Below are 16,678 nucleotides of genomic sequence, written 5' to 3' on the forward strand. Positions count from 1 at the left end.
GCTTCTTACTATGTTTGGATTTCCCCTTTGCCTTCTTACTCCGCACAGACTCCACCCCATCCCCCACCTGAACTACAGGGAGAGGAGCAGGGACCGACCCAACCGTAGAAGTAGGGACAGGGGTAGGGGTAGGGGCAGGGTGAGGGGCTGGGGCAGGATCAGGGGCGGGGGCAGGGTCAGGTGCACGCGCAGGAGTAGGATCAGGGGCAGAGGTAGCTGCGGCACTGGTGCCCGAAGTGGGCTCCCTCGGGTTCCGGGCGGCAGGACAGTCCCTCCGAAAGTGCCCCACCTCCCTGCACGCATGGCACCGTGGGCGCTCGGAGCTCCAGTACACCTGATAATCTACTCCCTCGTGCCGGACAGTAAAGCGGCCCTCAACATCGTCCTCCCTTTCCAGCTGCATGAAAACCTGACGCCGGAAAGAGATTACGGTGCGGAGGGTGCGTCTCTTAAATTTGTGTCGGATGGCAGTGATCTCCGACCTTACTTGCCCTAAACGGGCCAGTGGGGGAAGCAAGTCCTCATTTGGAATGAAAGGCTTAACATGCCCAAGCACGATACGTTGCGTGGGGGCCGTCACCAGCTCCATAGGTAAAAAGATGTTGTCCACCGTGACTCCCCTGCTTAGGGCCCGGTGCACTAGCTCTTCATTCACCAGATAGAACACCGCCTTTCCGAACTCCTTCTCGGTGGCCAGAATACCACCTTTCCCCACAAGGTCCTCCATTGCCTCCGTACACTTTTCTAGTGTCATTCCAGGGCGCAAAATACATTGCACGTTCCACCTTCACCGACCGAAACAGGGCGTTGTCCGAGGCCGGGGAGGCAGCCGCCCTTGCGTAACTCCCCGAAGGCCCGCGACTCCCTGGAGACCGGTCCGGCATGCTGGCGCTCTTTCCAGTCCGAGAATCCTACAGCGCTGTCGATTAGAAGTCCTGGAGCGAAACGAGTAACTGGCCGGGAAAGTTTGCAGTCGACAGTTCCTCGCTGGCTCGGCGCCAGGAAAGGCTCCGTCGGACTTGCAGAGACCCAGGCCGGGAGAGGCCGAAACGTCCTTCCAGATGCTCCGGCACCGGCACCGACACCGGACGAAAAATCAGGAAAACAATGGAGGAGGAACGTTGCCCCGATGTCAATGGGGGGAAAACGACGGCGTTTGCCTCCGGTTTTGGAGCGAACCGGCTTACTGGCGAGTTGCCAGCGGCCGCAGCTGGGAGCTACGCAGTAAGCAGCCGCCAACAAACCCAGTCCAAACCGGCAGCAAAAACTCCACACCGAGCTTCCACGCCAACGCCGTCACTCACTCAGTTGTCCAAGAGACTTTTAGAGCCACCTCCAAAGTATTCCACGAACTTTATCCAGTAGTTTTCCTTCGATTTCTCCCAGCTCAGTCAGCACAGCACCTCTCTGTGTCTGACCCTGAGAGTGTGTGATGGGACAGTTAGAGGGAGCTTCACTCTGTGCCTGATCATGGGAGTGTGTGATGGGACAGTGTAGAGAGAGCTTCACTCTGTGTCTGACCCTGGGAATGTGTGATGGGACAGTGTACAGAGAGCTTCACTCTGTGTCTGACCCTGAAAGTGTGTGATGGGACAGTGTACAGAGAGCTTCACTCTGTGTCTGACCCTGGGAGTGTGTGATGGGACAGTGTACAGAGAGCTTCACTCTGTGTCTGACCCTGGGAGTGTGTGATGGGACAGTGTACAGAGAGCTTCACTCTGTGTCTTACCCTTTTTTTAAAACAAATTCTTTATTACAAATGTCGGTGCTATACAATATGTACAAAACCAGTGACTAACACATTTACTACACTACAAACAGACCCAATACATGTTAAACCAGTATATTTCCATCCTCATCAATGATGGCATTTACACCCCGCGGAGCCCAACGGTCCCGGAACACCTCTATGGTCACCGTGGACTGTGCGTATTCCTTTTCAATGTTCACCTGGGCACGAACATACCCCCTAAACATAGCCAGGCAGTCTGCCCGGGGAGAACCTTCATGGTAAGCTTCATGGCGGGAGCACACTAGGCCTCAGCAGCTGTGCCTATTCCGGTGAGAGCGGAGGCGCCCTCCACCACACTGTCCCGAAAGAAAGCAAGGATATTTTTTGCCTTGCGGGCTCGAGCGGTACCAGCGACACCCTGTGACCCGCCATCCCCCGTTGGAGCGAGGCTGCTTCTCCCTCTGATGTCCCTTACTAGGTCATCTAGGGAAGATTTTAGTTGCCGTCTGTCGTTCCCCGACACCGCATTCCTCTTTCCCTTTCCCTTTCGTCCGAGGATGACTCGCAGGGACCTCACCAGCCTCGGCATGCTGGGCCAGCGAAGCGAGGCTAGTTGAGGCCGGTGCTTGGCACCCTCAGAGGAGAGAATGAAATGCTTAATTTCCTCTACAGGTATCAATGGGGATTTCTCAGGAGGGGTGAGGATGTCCATTGTTTCACTATCGAAGGAGTCCCCCTCCAACCCGTCACTGCAGACAGAATCCCCATCGGCCTCCCCGCATGTTCCAATAGATGGCTGTGCTTGTGACCCATACCGTGTAGCGGGCACCTCGCTCTTACCTGCCCGCTCCACTGTTGCATCAGCCTCATCCACATTTGCGACAGTGGAGGGACAATCCCCAGGGACTCCCTGCAAGCCATTTATTGCTGGGGTCGACGTGCATAGAATATCATCCTCCCCAGGGGACAGGTATAGAGGGGAACCCGGCACCTTTGGTCCAAGTGATTCACAAGCAGCCTGGTGCTGAGAGTGAGAGAGCTTTGTCTCGTCTCCTCTCACACTATTCGGTACACTGGCCTCCAGAGAGGCGCTGACTTGTAGGTCCTGGGTGGAGGCCTCCAGGGCTGTCTCATTTGTGCAAACCGGGCTATCACAAGCTTTTTACACAACCACACCATCTACCCCAGGACTGGTGGCGACATCTGGGGACTCAGGTTTAGAACCAACCCCTACCCGGATTCCCACCCCTTCCTGGGACTCCCCCGCATCTACATCCCCTGCCCTCTTGCGGGAACGTTCCCTTCTCCTCTTCACGCTGGAGGAGCACACAGGTGCAGGCTTCACCGATGGGGCGGTGCTTTCTGTTTCCATCGCCCCGTCTGCTTGCGCACCTCCCCGAGCCCCACGCTCCACTTCAGGTGAAATGGGCGTGAGCTCTGCGGCCTCAGAGGCCCGCTTCTTAGGGTGTTTGGATTTCTTCTTTGCGTTCTTACTCCGCACAGACTCCACCCCGTCCCCCACCTGAACCACAGGGAGAGGAGCAGGGACCGACCCAACCGTAGGAGTAGGGACAGGGGTAGGGGCAGGGTGAGGGGCCGGGGCAAGATCAGTGGTCGGAGGCAGGAATAGGGTCAGGGGCAGAGGTAGCTGGGGCACTGGTGCCCGAAGTGGGCTCCCTCGGGTTCCGGGTGGTAGGACAGTCCCTCCGAAAGTGCCCCACCTCCCTGCACGCATGGCACCGTGGGCGCTCGGAGCTCCAGTACACCTGATAATCTACACCCCCATACCGGACAGTAAACCGACCCTCAACGTCGTCCTCCCTTTCCAGCTGCATGAAAACCTGACGCCGGAAAGAGATTACGGTGCGGAGCGGCGTCTCTTAAATTTGTGTCGGATGGCAGTGATCTCCGACCTTACTTGCCCTAAACGGGCCAGTGGGGGAAGCAGATCCTCATTTGGAATGAAAGGCTTAACATGCCCAAGCACGATACGTTGCGTGGGGGCCGTCACCAGCTCCATAGGTAAAAAGATGTTGTCTACCGTGACTCCCCTGCTTAGGGCCCGGTGCACTAGCTCTTCATTCACCAGATAGAACACCGCCTTTCCGAACTCCTTTTCAGTGGCCAGAATACCACCTCTCCCCACAAGGTCCTCCATTGCCTCTGCACACTTTTCTAGTGTCATTCCAGGGCGCAAAATACATTGTACCCCACGTTCCACCTTCACCGACTGAAACAGGGCGTTGTCCGAGGCCGGGGAGGCAGCCGCCCTTGCGTAACTCCCCGAAGGCCCGCGACTCCCTGGAGACCGGTCCGGCATGCTGGCGCTCTTTCTGACCCTGGGAGTGTGTGATGGGCCAGTGTAGAGGGAGCTTCACTCTGTGTCTGACCCTGGGAGTGTGTGATGGGACAGTGTAGAGGGAGCTTCACTCTGTGTCTCACCCTGGGAGTGTGTGATGGGACAGTGTAGAGAGAGAGTCACTCTGTGTCTGACCCTGGGAGTGTGTGATGGGACAGTGTAGAGGGAGCTTCACTTTGTCTGACCCTGGGAGTGTGTGATGGGACAGTGTAGAGGGAGCTTCACTCTGTGTCTGACCCTGGGAGTGTGTGATGGGACAGTGTATAGGGAGTTTCACTCTGTGTCTGACCCTGGGAGTGTGTGATGGGACGGTGTAGAGGGAGCTTCACTTTGTCTGACCCTAGGAGTGTGTGATGGGACAGTGTAGGGGGAACTTCATTCTGTGTCTGACTCTGGGAGTGTGTGATGGGATGGTGTAGAGGGAGCTTCACTCACTCTGTCTGCCTCGTACTGCCCCAGTTCCAGGGGTGGGTGACCCAGTTCCAGGGGTGAGTGACCCTGTGCCCCAGTTCCAAGGGTGAGTGACCCTGTGTGTGTCCGCAGGTCCCGCTACATTAGCACAGAGTTGGGCATCCGGGAGCGTCTGTTTGTGGGTGTCCTCACGTCCAAGAATACGCTAAACAGCCTGGCAGTGGCCGTGAACCGGACGATGGGCAGCCACATGGACAAAGTGTTGTATTTCACCGGCACGAGAGGGAGGAAGGTCCCTCACGGGATGTACATCGTGACGCACGGGGATGAGCGGCCCATCTGGAACATGTACCAGACGGTGAAGTACGTTTTCCAGCACTACGCTGCCGACTACGACTGGTTCTTTTTCGTGCAGGACGACACGTACACGGAGCCGGACCGCGTGAAATCCCTGGTCGAGCATCTGAGCATCGACGCAGACTTGTACATGGGCCGCCCCGAGGAATTCATTGGTGGCGACACGGAGGGCCGGTACTGCCTGGGCGGCTTCGGCTACCTGTTGTCCCGTAGCCTGCTGGTCAAACTGCAGCCTCACTTGGAGAGCTGCCGCAACGAGATCGTGAGCGGCCGGGCCGACGAGTGGCTGGGGCGCTGTGTCATCGACTACGTAGCAGTCAACTGTGTCAACGAGTACCAGGTAGGGAGGGGGTGAACTGTCGGGGGGGAAGTAGAGGGTCGGGGTTTAAACTGTAGTGGGTTAGGCTGGGGTAGATGGTTGGGAGGGAGAGAGATGGGTGAAGTAGGGGGTAGGGCTTGTTAAGACCATAAGACAAAGGAGCAGAAGTCGGCCATTCGGCCCATCGAGGCTGCTCCGCCATTTTATCATGAGCTGATCCATTCTCCTATTTAGTCCCACTCCCCCGCCTTCTCACCATAACCTTTGATGCCCTGGCTACTCAGATACCTATCAATCTCTGCCTTAAATACACCCAATGACTTGGCCTCTACTGCTGCCCGTGGCAACAAATTTCATAGATTCACCACCCTCTGGCTAAAAATATTTCTTCGCATTTCTGTTCTTAATGGGCGCCCTTCAATCCTTAGGTCAAACAGGAGGGGTTAGGCTGGGGTAGATGGTGGGGGGATGAGTGGTAAGGGATTGGGATTTAAACTGTAGGGAGGGGTTAGGCTGGGGTAGATGGTTTGGGAGAGATGGGTGAAGTAGGATATAGGGGTTTAAACTCTAAGGAGGGGTTAGGCTTGGGTAGATGGTTGGGAGAGATGTGTGGTAAGGGATTGGGGTTTAAATTGTAAGGAGGGGTTAGGCTGGAGTAGATGGTTGGGGAGATGAGTGAAGTAGGATATAGGGGTTTAAATTGTAGGGAGGCATTAGGCTGGGGCAGATGGTTAGGGGAGATGGGAGGTAGGGGGTTGGGGTTTAAGCTGCAGGGAGGGGTTCGATGGTTGGGAGAGATGAGTGGTAAGGGATTGGGGTTTAAATTGTATGGAGGGTTTAGGCTGGGGTAGGTAGTTTGGGTGGGTGGGGGAGATCATGAGTGGCCTGGGCACTTCTCCATCAACATCATGGCCGTCATCTGTGTGGGTGAGTGCGAGGTGGGCGAGGGGAGTGAAGTAAAGGGGCTGAGTGGGAGGTTGGGGTGGGGGTGAACTCTTGGGGTGAGTGCAAGGTAGGGGAGGGTGTGAGGGGTGTGAACTGTGGGGGCCAGTACAGAGGGAGGGGCAGTTGGGGAGGTGGGGAGATGCTGTGGCAGTCGTTTCTAATTGGTTAATGGTGTGGTAACCTGGCCGATGGAACAGAGGCAGAGTTGAGGGGGCTGTTTGTTGCCGAGGAGGCTGAGCGACAGGTAGATCTGGTCCTGTGCAATGAGACGGGTAAAATTAAAGACCTTGTCGTTAGGGATCCCCTTGGAAAGGGATCGAAGTATAACTGAATTTCTCATAGTATTGGATGATTTATTGTTGTCACATGTACAGTTGAAAACTTGTATACTGTTCATTCAAAGCAAGTCATTACGTACAGTGCATTGAAGTACAACAAGGTTAAACAATAACGGAATGAAGTTGCAGAGAAAGTTCTACAGTTATACATTAAGGTGCAGGAGCATAATGGGGTCGATTGTGAGGTCAAACTTCTATCTTGTACGAGGGAACCATTCAACAGTCTTGTACCAGTGGGCTACAAGGTGTCCTTGAGCCTGGTCCATACTCTCAGGCTTTAGCATCTACTGCCCAATGAGAGAGGGAGAAGAGAGAATGCCCATGTGGGTGGGTATTTGAGTTTGCTGGCAGCTTTATTGAGGCAGTGAGCAGTACAGACAGAGACGTGGAGGGGAGGCTGGTTTCTGTGATGTGTCCATAACTCTGCAGTTGCTCGCGGTCAGGTGCAGAGCAGTTGTCATACCAAGCTGTGATGCATCCAGACCAAATAGTGTTTTAGTAAGAATTGGTAAGGGTCAACAGGGACGTGCCAAATTTCATTAGCCTCCTGAGGAAGTTGTGGCTTTGGTGAGTTTTCATGGCTGTGACGTCAACGTGACTGGACCAGGAGAGGCTACTGGTGATGTTCGCTCCTGGGAACTTTCGCACATCCTTCCCGTGTGCACGTGTGTTTCCTCTGGGTGCTCCCTGTTTCTCCCCACATTCCAAAGGCGCACTGGTTGGCGGGGTAATTGATCATTGTAAACTGTCCTGTGGCCGGGCTCGGCTTAAATCGGTGGGTTGCTGGGCGACAGGCTCAGTGGGCTAGAAGGGCCTGTTCTGTACTGGAGCACTAAACAAGATAAATAATATAAAAGAAATGCGAAACTCTGGAACCGCTGACCTCAGCACCGTTGATGGAAACAGGAGCACGGGCACCACCCCTGTTCCCGAAGTCAATGACCAGCTCTTTTGCTTTGCCAGGGAAGGTTGTTGTCAGGAGGGGTCTGTGGCAGAAATGGCGAGCAGTGCAGTAGATGGAGAGGAACAGGGGCATTTTATATACTTGGGTTTCCAGAAGGCATTCGATAAGGTGCTGCAGGAAGGACTTACCCATAAGGTAAGGATGTGTGGAGTTGGTCGGCTAACCAGTAGAAGGTAGAGCATTGGGTTAAAAGGGTGTTCACGATTGGCAATCAGTGGTGCGCAGAGTACTGGGCTCACAACTGTTCACGCTATACATTAACGATTTGGAGGAGAGGACTGAGTGAGGTGTATCACTGCTGAAGACAGTGAATTGAGTGCAAGAACAAATTGTGTAGAGGATGTGGAGCCTTTGCAGAGACGTAGATGGGTTTGGTGAGTGGGCAAGGGCCTGGCCGATAGAGTACCACAGTACATGAGAGGTCATCAATTTTGGAAGGAAAAATAAGAGATCAGATTATAATTTAATTGGTGAAAGATTTCAGCATTCTGTTGTGCAGAGGGACTTGGCAGAGCTTGTACCTGGAATCACAAAAGGTTGGTTTGCAGTCGCAACAAGCTAGCAAGACGGCAAATGAAATGTTACACAGGTGCCCAAGAAGAGTGTGATGTCCTTTTGCCCAGTAGCACCTAAAACACTTCATTTCTGTGTATCTGAGAGGCTGGTGATGAAACACATCAACTCCTGCCTGAGAAGTGACTTGGATCCACTCTAATTTGCCTATCAGAGCAACAGGTCCACACAGATAACATTTCACTGGCTCTTTACTCAACCCTGGAACATCTGGACAGCAAAGATGTATGCATCAGGATGTTCTTTATCAACTACAGCTCAGCAGTCAATACCATAATCCCCTCAAAACTAATCAGTTAGCTTCTTGGCTTCAATACCTCCTCATGCAATTGGATCTTGAATTTCAGACCCCAGGCAGTTTGGATTGGCAACGACATCTCTTTCACAATCTCCCATCAGCACAGATGCACCATATGGCTGTGTGTTTAGCCCCCTGCTCTTCTGGCTTTATGCTTATGACTGTGAGGCTAAGCACAGCTGCAGTGTCATATTCAAGTTTGCTGATGACACCACTGTTGTGGACTGAATTAAAGATGGTGATGAATCAGTACATAGGAGGGAGACTGAAAATCTGCCTCAGTGGTGCCATAATAACAACCTCTCCCTCAATGTGAGCAAGACCAAGGAACTGGTTGTAGACTTTAGAGAAAACTCAGAGGTCCATGAGCCAGTCCTCATTGGAGGATGAGAGAAGGAGAGGGTTAGCAACTTTAAACCGAGGTGTTACCATTTCAGGGGGCAGGGCCTGGGCTCAACACGCAAGTGCAATTATGAAGAAAGCACGGCAGCATCTCTACTTCCTTAGGAGTTTGAGGAGATCCAGCATGACATCTAAAACTTTGACAAACTTCTATAGATGTGTAGTGGAGAGTATAATGACTGGCTGCATCACAGCCTGGTATGGAAACACCAGTGCCCTTGAGCAGAAAATCCTACAAAAAGTAGTGGATATGGCCGCGTCTATCACGGGTAAAGCCCTCCCCGCCACATCTACATGAAACACTGTTACAGAAGCGGCATCCATCATCAGAGTCCCCCACCACCCAGGCCATGCTCTCTTCTCTCTGCTGCCTTCAGGAAGAAGGTACAAGAGCCCTGGGACTAGTTCCACCAAGTTTAAGATTAGTTATTACCCCTCAACCATCAGGCTCTTGAACCAAAGGGGACAACTTCGCTTGCCCCATCACTCAACTGTTCCCACAGCCATGGACTCACTTTCAAAGGCTCTTCATTTCATGTTCTCGATATTTATTGCTCATTTATTTATATTGCAGTATGGTTTCTTTTTACACTTTCACAGTTTGTCTTCACTCTGGTTGAAAGCCCTAGTTTGGAGGTCGTTCATTGATCCAGTTGTTGTTACTATTCTGTACAATTATTGAGTATACCTGCAGGAAAATGAATCTCAGGGGTGTATATGGTGACATATTTTACTCTGACAATAAGTTTACTTTAAAGTTAGACTATGCCTTCATTGCTAGAAGGGTTGTCCTGCAGCTATGAAGGGCAAAGTGAAGCCGTACCCGGTCTCCTTACTGGAAGGATATATTTGGAGGCCTTGCAGAGGAGATTCACCAGGTTGATTCCAGAGATGAGGGACTAATCTGAGGAGAGGTTGAGTCACCTGGGACCATACTTGCCAGAATTCAGAAGAATGAGAGGGGATTATGAAAGGGGTAGGTACGATAGAGGCAGGAAAGTTGTTTCCACTGGAAAGTGAGACAAGAACTATGGGACATAATCTCCGGGTTTGGAGGCATAGATTTAGGATGAGATGAGGAGAAACTGCTTTTCCCAGAAAGTAGTGAATCTGTAGCATTCTCTGCCCAGCAAAGCAGTGGAGGCTGCCTCATTTAATATGTTTAAGACAGTTAGATAGAATTTTGCATAGATTGAAGATTGTTTAATGTCATTTCCAGTACAGAAGTGTAAAAGAGAATGAAATAATTGTTACTCCAGATCCGATATAGCATAGAAAAACAGTAAGATAAAGAACACAATAATAAAAAGCACAATAAATATAAATACACAAGATGGTTTCTATGTCCATAAAGTGACGCTAGGCACAGTCCTGCTGAAAGGTTCCGGCCTGAAACATTGACTGTACTCTTTTCCATAGATGCTGCCTGACCTGCTGAGTTCCTCCAGCATTTTGTGTGAGTTTCCCCAGTTTCCAGCGTCTGCAGCTTTTCTCTCGTTATAGGAGCGTCTGTATTAGGTGTGTGACAGGAGATGATAAGGTGGTGGTGACTGGGGGTGTGGAGGGCTGAGTTAGTGGGTGGGGGTATTCAGTGGGACAGTGAATGTTCCTGGGGAAAAGGTAGATAGGTGGACTTGAGTCTATAGCCAGATCAGCCATAGCCTTGTTGCCTACAGCCCAGATGGCCGACTTGTGCTCCTGCTCTTGTCGGGAAGGGGCCCTGGCAGAATGTGGGACAAACAGCCTCTGTTCCAGAGAGCAGTCACGTGAATGGGCTGCACGCAGCCCTGCGGCACACCTGGTCTCCCGAGGCCCAAAACACAGACCCGGCTCTCAGCCCAGTCCAGAGCTCTCAGTGCTGACGTAGACAGAAAGCTCCCGGAGCTGGGGGGGTGGGGACGGAGAGGAGGGGGCGGATTTGATTTTGTGGTAGATCTGCTGCTGTGTCACAGAGACCGCAGCACAGGGCAACAGAGGCCCCTGCCTGTGCACAATCCTGTCAGAAACCTAACCTAACCCTAACCCTAACCCTTTCAAACACTCTTGTTCAGCTCCTCTAGCTGTGAGTCCTCCCTTCCGATCCCTGGAGCTGCCTCGGCATTGTACCCAGGGGCAATACCCAGGGCTGCTGTCACAGGAACGGCTACACTGCCATCTCTCTTCCCTCTGTGGCCACCCCCTGCGTTGTGGGTTGCAGTGGTGGGGGTGTTCTCACCGACTAAAACTGAGCTACATAGGAGCGGTAACTGGGAAAGAGAAAAGTCTGGTGCAGAAATTGCAGGGGCCTGAGCAGAGATATTTAAAACGTGTTTGGCAGCGGGTGAGGTGCTGGAGTTTAACTAACATTGGTTCGTTTATCAGAAAGGCTTTAAGAATAAGCCAGAAAATTGCAGGCTGGTGACCCTGACACCATAGAATCATGGAACACAGTACAGAAACAGGCCTTTTGGCCCATCTAGTTCATGCTGGACTATTAATCTGCCTCGTCCCATTGACCTGAATGTAGCCCTCCACTCTCCTTCTATCCACGTTTCTCTTAAATCTAACCTGCTCGTTCCAGATTCTCACTACCCTCAGAGTGAAAGAGTTTCCCCTTAAACATTTCACCTTTCACCCTTAACCCATGACCTCTAGTTCTAGTTCTAGTCTCACCCAAACTCAGTGGGAAAAGCCTGTTTGCATTTACGCTATCTATGCCCCTCATAATTTTGTATACCTCTATCAAATCTCCCCTCATTCTCCTGTGCTCCAGGGAATAAAGTCCAAACCTGTTCAACCTTTCTCTATAACTCAGGTGCTCAACTCTTGCGAACATCTTAGTAAATTTTCTCTTCACTCCACTCTTTCAATCTTATTGACATTTTTCCTGTAGGTAAGTGACCAGAACTTCACACAATACTCCAAGTTCGTGTCTTTGGGTCTCAGCCCGAAATGTCAACTGTTTACTCCCCTTCACAGATGCTGCCTGACTATCAAGTTCCTCCAGCACTTCGTGTGTTTCTCAAGCTTTCCAGCATTTACAGAATTGCTTAATAATGCGGGAGGTGGTGACTAATACCTTCCCTGATCTCATTCTCAGTGATCGTCAATTAACATGAACTTCTGTCTATTGTCTTCCGTGTCGTTTCAATGGGACAGAATCCAAATGTCCCACATCGAATGATTGGTTTCACTGTCACAAAGTATGGGATGGAAATTCAATTGTGATAAAGTTTTATTTTCTGAAGTGGCTCTCATTTGACTAAATCTGTTGTTAACCTTACTGTAATTTCATAGCTATAGAATAATCTGTACAGGGAGGAGGGTTGTGGATGGGTGTGTCAGTTAGCTGTGGAGTTTCTCACCCTGGAGTCTGTGAGCAGAATCCCATCCTGGTATTGGGACTGTGCTGTTTCCTGCCAGTTTCTGAATTGCTGCTGAAACACGTTTCCCTGGAAGAGCTAGATTCCAGGAGCCCAGACTCCATTAGAACCTGTCCTGTGGGTGGCCGGGAACACAGATTATAGACACACAAGTACAAGAGATTCTGCAGCTGCTGGAAATCCAGAGCAGCACACACACAAAATGCTGGAGGAACTCGGGTCAGGCAGCATCTGGGGAGGGGAATAAATAGCCGATGTTTTGGGCCGAGGCCCTTCATCGGGACTGGAGATGAAGGGGGAAGAAGCCGGAATAGGTGATGGAGGCAGGGGAAGGTGGATGAAGTAAGAAGCTGGGAGGTGATAGGTGGAAAAGGTAAAGGGCTGAAGAAGAAGGAATCTGATAGGAGAGGACAGTGGACCATGGGGGAAAAGGGAGGGGGCATTGGCAGGTGAAGAGAGGAACCAGAATGGGGAATGGAAAAGGGAGAAATTATCAGAGATAGAGAAATCAATTATGGAGAGGCTGTTTTCTCTGGGGGTGTCAGCTGTGGGGGACTGGGAACGGGTGGTTTTAATCACTAAGATGGCAGACCCTTCGGCCCACAAGGTCTAGACTGACCCAGTAGCCACCCACACTAATTCCATTTCCCAGCACCTCGTCCATACCCTTCTCATCCTGGGTGACGGAGGTGATGATCCAGATGCCTCAAACAGATTGTGAGAGTCTCTGTCTCCACTAATCCTGAGGCAACATTTCAGATTCCAGCTTCCTCTGGGATCCATCCTTGCCCTAAACCTGTGTTTAGTTTTGGTCTCTGTCCACAAGAAGCTGCAGACGGTTGTGGGCGCGCTCTGCTCAGACTCTGTCGACTCTTCTCACTGCCTCAGTGAAGCAGCCAGCGTAGTCAAAGGCCTCTCCCTCTCTCGTCTCCCCCCTCCCATGGAGCAGATGAGACAAAAGCCTCAAGCCTGTACAATCAGGATTAAGGACAGCTTCCACCCTGCCTATCAGATGTTAAATGTTGTTATCTTGCTCTCGCTATGATCTTGCACCATATTGTCTACCGACACCACACTTTCTCTGTAACTGTTACACTTTATTCTGCAATGTTGCTGTTTTACCTTGTTCTACCTCAATGCACTGTGTAATGATTTGATCTGTAGGAACAGTCTGCAAGACAGGTGTTTCACTGTATCTCGGTTCATGTGACAATAAACCACTATCAATACCACCGTGACTCCGCCCTCGTGATTTTGTGTACCTTTGTGGTCAAAGCCTAGTCTCTCCAGTCTCCTGTGAATGAAATACTCAGTCCCAGACAACGCTCTGGTGAATCTCCCCTGCACTCCACCCTCCCTATCGCGTGGGGGCTGGAACTGTACGCAGGACTCCCCTGTGGTCTAACCAGGGTTAACCTAGCACTTACATTGAAACATGCGATGAAATGCGTCACTTGCGTCTCCGTTCTCATCGTTGTAACCCTAACCCATCCGTCTTTGGAATGTGGGGGGACCCAGAGGAAACCCACGCAGTCTTGGGGAGAACAAACAAACCGGCAGAGCTGGGAATTGAACCCCAATGTGAGGGTGCTAGCCTTCACTGTAATAATGTTACACTGTACGCGACACCACTGTGCCACCCCCCCCCGCAAAGCAAGTCAGAGTCAGAAACATGGAAAACCTACAGCACATAGTCACAGTCATTCTTTATTGATCCTGGGGGAAATTGGTTTTCATTACAGTTGCTTCATAAATAATAAATCGTAATAGAACCATAAATAGTTAAATAGTAATAGTAATAGTTAAATAGTAGTAATGTAAATTATGCCAGTAAATTATGAAATAAGTCCAGGACCAGCCTATTGGCTCAGGGTGTCTGACACTCCAAGGGAGGAGTTGTAAAGTTTGATGGCCACAGGCAGGAATGACTTCCTATGACGCTCTGTGCTGCATCTCGGTGGAATGAGTCTCTGGCTGAATGTACTCCTGTGCCCACCCAGTACATTATGTAGTGGATGGGAGACATTGTCCAAGATGGCATGCAACTTAGACAGCATCCTCTTTTCAGACACCACCATGAGAGAGTCCAGTTCCATCCCCACAACATCACTGGCCTTACAAATGAGTTTGTTGATTCTGTTGGTGTCTGCTACCCTCAGCCTGCTGCCCCAGCACACAACAGCAAACATGATCGCACTGGCCACCACAGACTCGTAGAACATCCTCAGCATCGTCTGGCAGATGTTAAAGGACCTCAGTCTCCTCAGGAAATAGAGACGGCTCTGACCCTTCTTGTAGACAGCCTCAGTGTTCTTAGACCAGTCCAGTTTATTGTCAATTCGTATCCCCAGCTATTTGTAATCCTCCACCATGTCCACACTGACCCCCTGGATGGAAATAGGAGTCACCGGTACCTTAGCTCTCCTCAGGTCTACCACCAGCTCCTTAGTCTTTTTCACATTAAGCTGCAGGTAGTTCTGCTCACACCATGTGACAAAGTTTTCTACTGTAGCCCTGTACTCAGCCTCATCTCCCTTGCTGATGCATCCAACTATGGCAGAGTCATCAGAAAACTTCTGAAGATGACAAGACTCTGTGCAGTAGTTGAAGTCCGAGGTGTAAATGGTGAAGAGAAAGGGAGACAAGACAGTCCCCTGTGGAGCCCCAGTGCTGCTGATCACTCTGTCGGACACACAGTGTTGCAAGCACACGTACTGTGGTCTGCCAGTCAGGTAGTCAAGAATCCATGACACCAGGAAAGCATCCACCTGCATCGCTGTCAGCTTCTCCCTCAGCAGAGCCGGGCGGATGGTGTTGAACGCACTGGAGAAGTCAAAAAGCATGACCCTCACAGTCCTCGTTGACTTGTCCAGGTGGGCGTAGACACAGTTCAGCAGGTAGACGATGGCATCCTCAACTCCTAGTCGGGGCTGGTAGGCGAACTGGAGGGGATCTAAGTGTGGCCTGACCATAGGCTGGAGCAGCTCCAGAACAAGTCTCTTCAGGGTCTTCATGATGTGGGAGGTCAATGTCACCGGTCTGTGGTCATTGAGGCCGCTGGGGCGCGGCGTCTTCAGCACAGGGACGAGGCAGGACGTCTTCCACAGCACAGGAACCCTCCGGAGCCTCAGGCTCAGGTTGAATACATGGCGAAGTACTCCACATAGCTGAGGGGCACAGGCTTTGAGCACCCTGGTACTGACACCATCCGGTACTGCAGCCTTGCTTGGGTTAAGACGTTCCAGCTGCCTTCCACCTGTAGAGCTGTGAAGCCCACCGTGGTGGTTTCGTATGGGGAAGGGGTATAGTCATGAGAGCAGGGTGGGGGACTGTGAGGAGGGGTAGGAGGGGAGAGTGGAATATGTGTTGGTTGGGGGCCGACAACAGATGGCAACACAATACAGGCCCTTTGGCCCACAAGGCTGTGACCAACATGTCCTTACTTTAGAAATTTCCTAGGGTTACCCATAGCCCTCTATTTTTCTAAGTTCCATGTACTTATCCAGGAGTCTGTTAAAAGACCCTCCCCATATCTGCCTCCACCACTGTCATCTCCTCTGTACCTACTTCCAAGCACCTCAAAACTATGCCCTCTCATTCTAGCCATTTCAGCCCTGGAGAAAAAGCCGCTGACTGATACACCTCTATCAGGGCACCTCTCATCCTCCGTCGCTCCAAGGAGAAAAGGCTGCGTTCACTCGACCTATTCTCATAAGGCATGCTCCCCTGGTTTTATAGAGTTGCCCTATAGCCTCATGTTCTTGTAGTTTGTGCTCTGGAGCGGGGGCAGGTGGGGAAGCAATTCAACCTACCAAATATTGAAAAGCCTCTATCGATAGAGTGACTGTGGAGAGGGTTTCCTATAGTGGGTGAGTCAGGACCAGAGGGCACGGACTTAAAATAGAGGACATTTCTTTAGAAAGAGATGAGGAGGAATTTATTTACCGATAGGGTGGTGAATCTGTGGAATTCACTGCCTCAGATGGCTGTGGAGGACAAGTCACTGGGTTTATTTAAAGCGGAGGTTGATAGGTTCTTGTTTAGTAAGGGTATCAATGGTTACGGAGAGAAGGCAGGAGAACGGGGTTGAAAGGGATAATAGATCAGCCATGATGGAATGGTGTAGCAGATTCGATGGGCTGAATGGCCCAATTCTCCTCCTACATCATATTGTCCACACTGACCATGATGGATATTGACTCTGGTCCTATTTCCCTGAATGCAACCTATATCCCTCTACAGCGTTCCTACCTAAGTACGTGTTCAAACACTTCTAAACTTTGCACGTGCACCCTCCTCTCCCGTCTCTTCTTGCAGCTTGTTCTGTATACCTCGTGAGTGAAGTTATCTGCTGGTTCAGAACTTGAATACGTATTTGTAGGGCAATAACTATTCCTGAACCCGGTGGTGTGGGACCTAAAGCTTCTGTATCTCCTTCCTGGTGGCAGCAGTGAGAAGAGAGCCTGGACCTGGATGGTGGGGGTCCCTGATGATGGATACTGCTCTCTTGTGGCAGTGCTCAGTGGTGTGATGGACTGAGCTCGCCATTTTCTGTAACCTTTTCCATTCCACATCAGTGTTTTCATACCAGGCTGTGACGCAGCCAGCTGGGATACTC

At 51.2% G+C, this 16,678-nt stretch overlaps 1 protein-coding gene across 1 annotated transcript in view; it reads left to right on the forward strand.

The window, feature by feature from the left end:
* The window catches only part of LOC134347623 (chondroitin sulfate synthase 2-like), a 29,607-nt gene that overhangs the window by 8,194 nt on the left and 4,735 nt on the right, over positions 1 to 16,678 (forward strand). The window contains exon 2 of the mRNA XM_063049991.1: positions 4,635 to 5,199. Within this exon, the coding sequence (XP_062906061.1) occupies positions 4,635 to 5,199 (565 nt within the window). The remainder of the gene's footprint in view (positions 1 to 4,634; positions 5,200 to 16,678) is intronic.

The sequence above is a fragment of the Mobula hypostoma genome, chromosome 6 (assembly GCF_963921235.1).
Source record: "Mobula hypostoma chromosome 6, sMobHyp1.1, whole genome shotgun sequence".
Lineage (NCBI taxonomy): Eukaryota > Metazoa > Chordata > Chondrichthyes > Myliobatiformes > Myliobatidae > Mobula > Mobula hypostoma.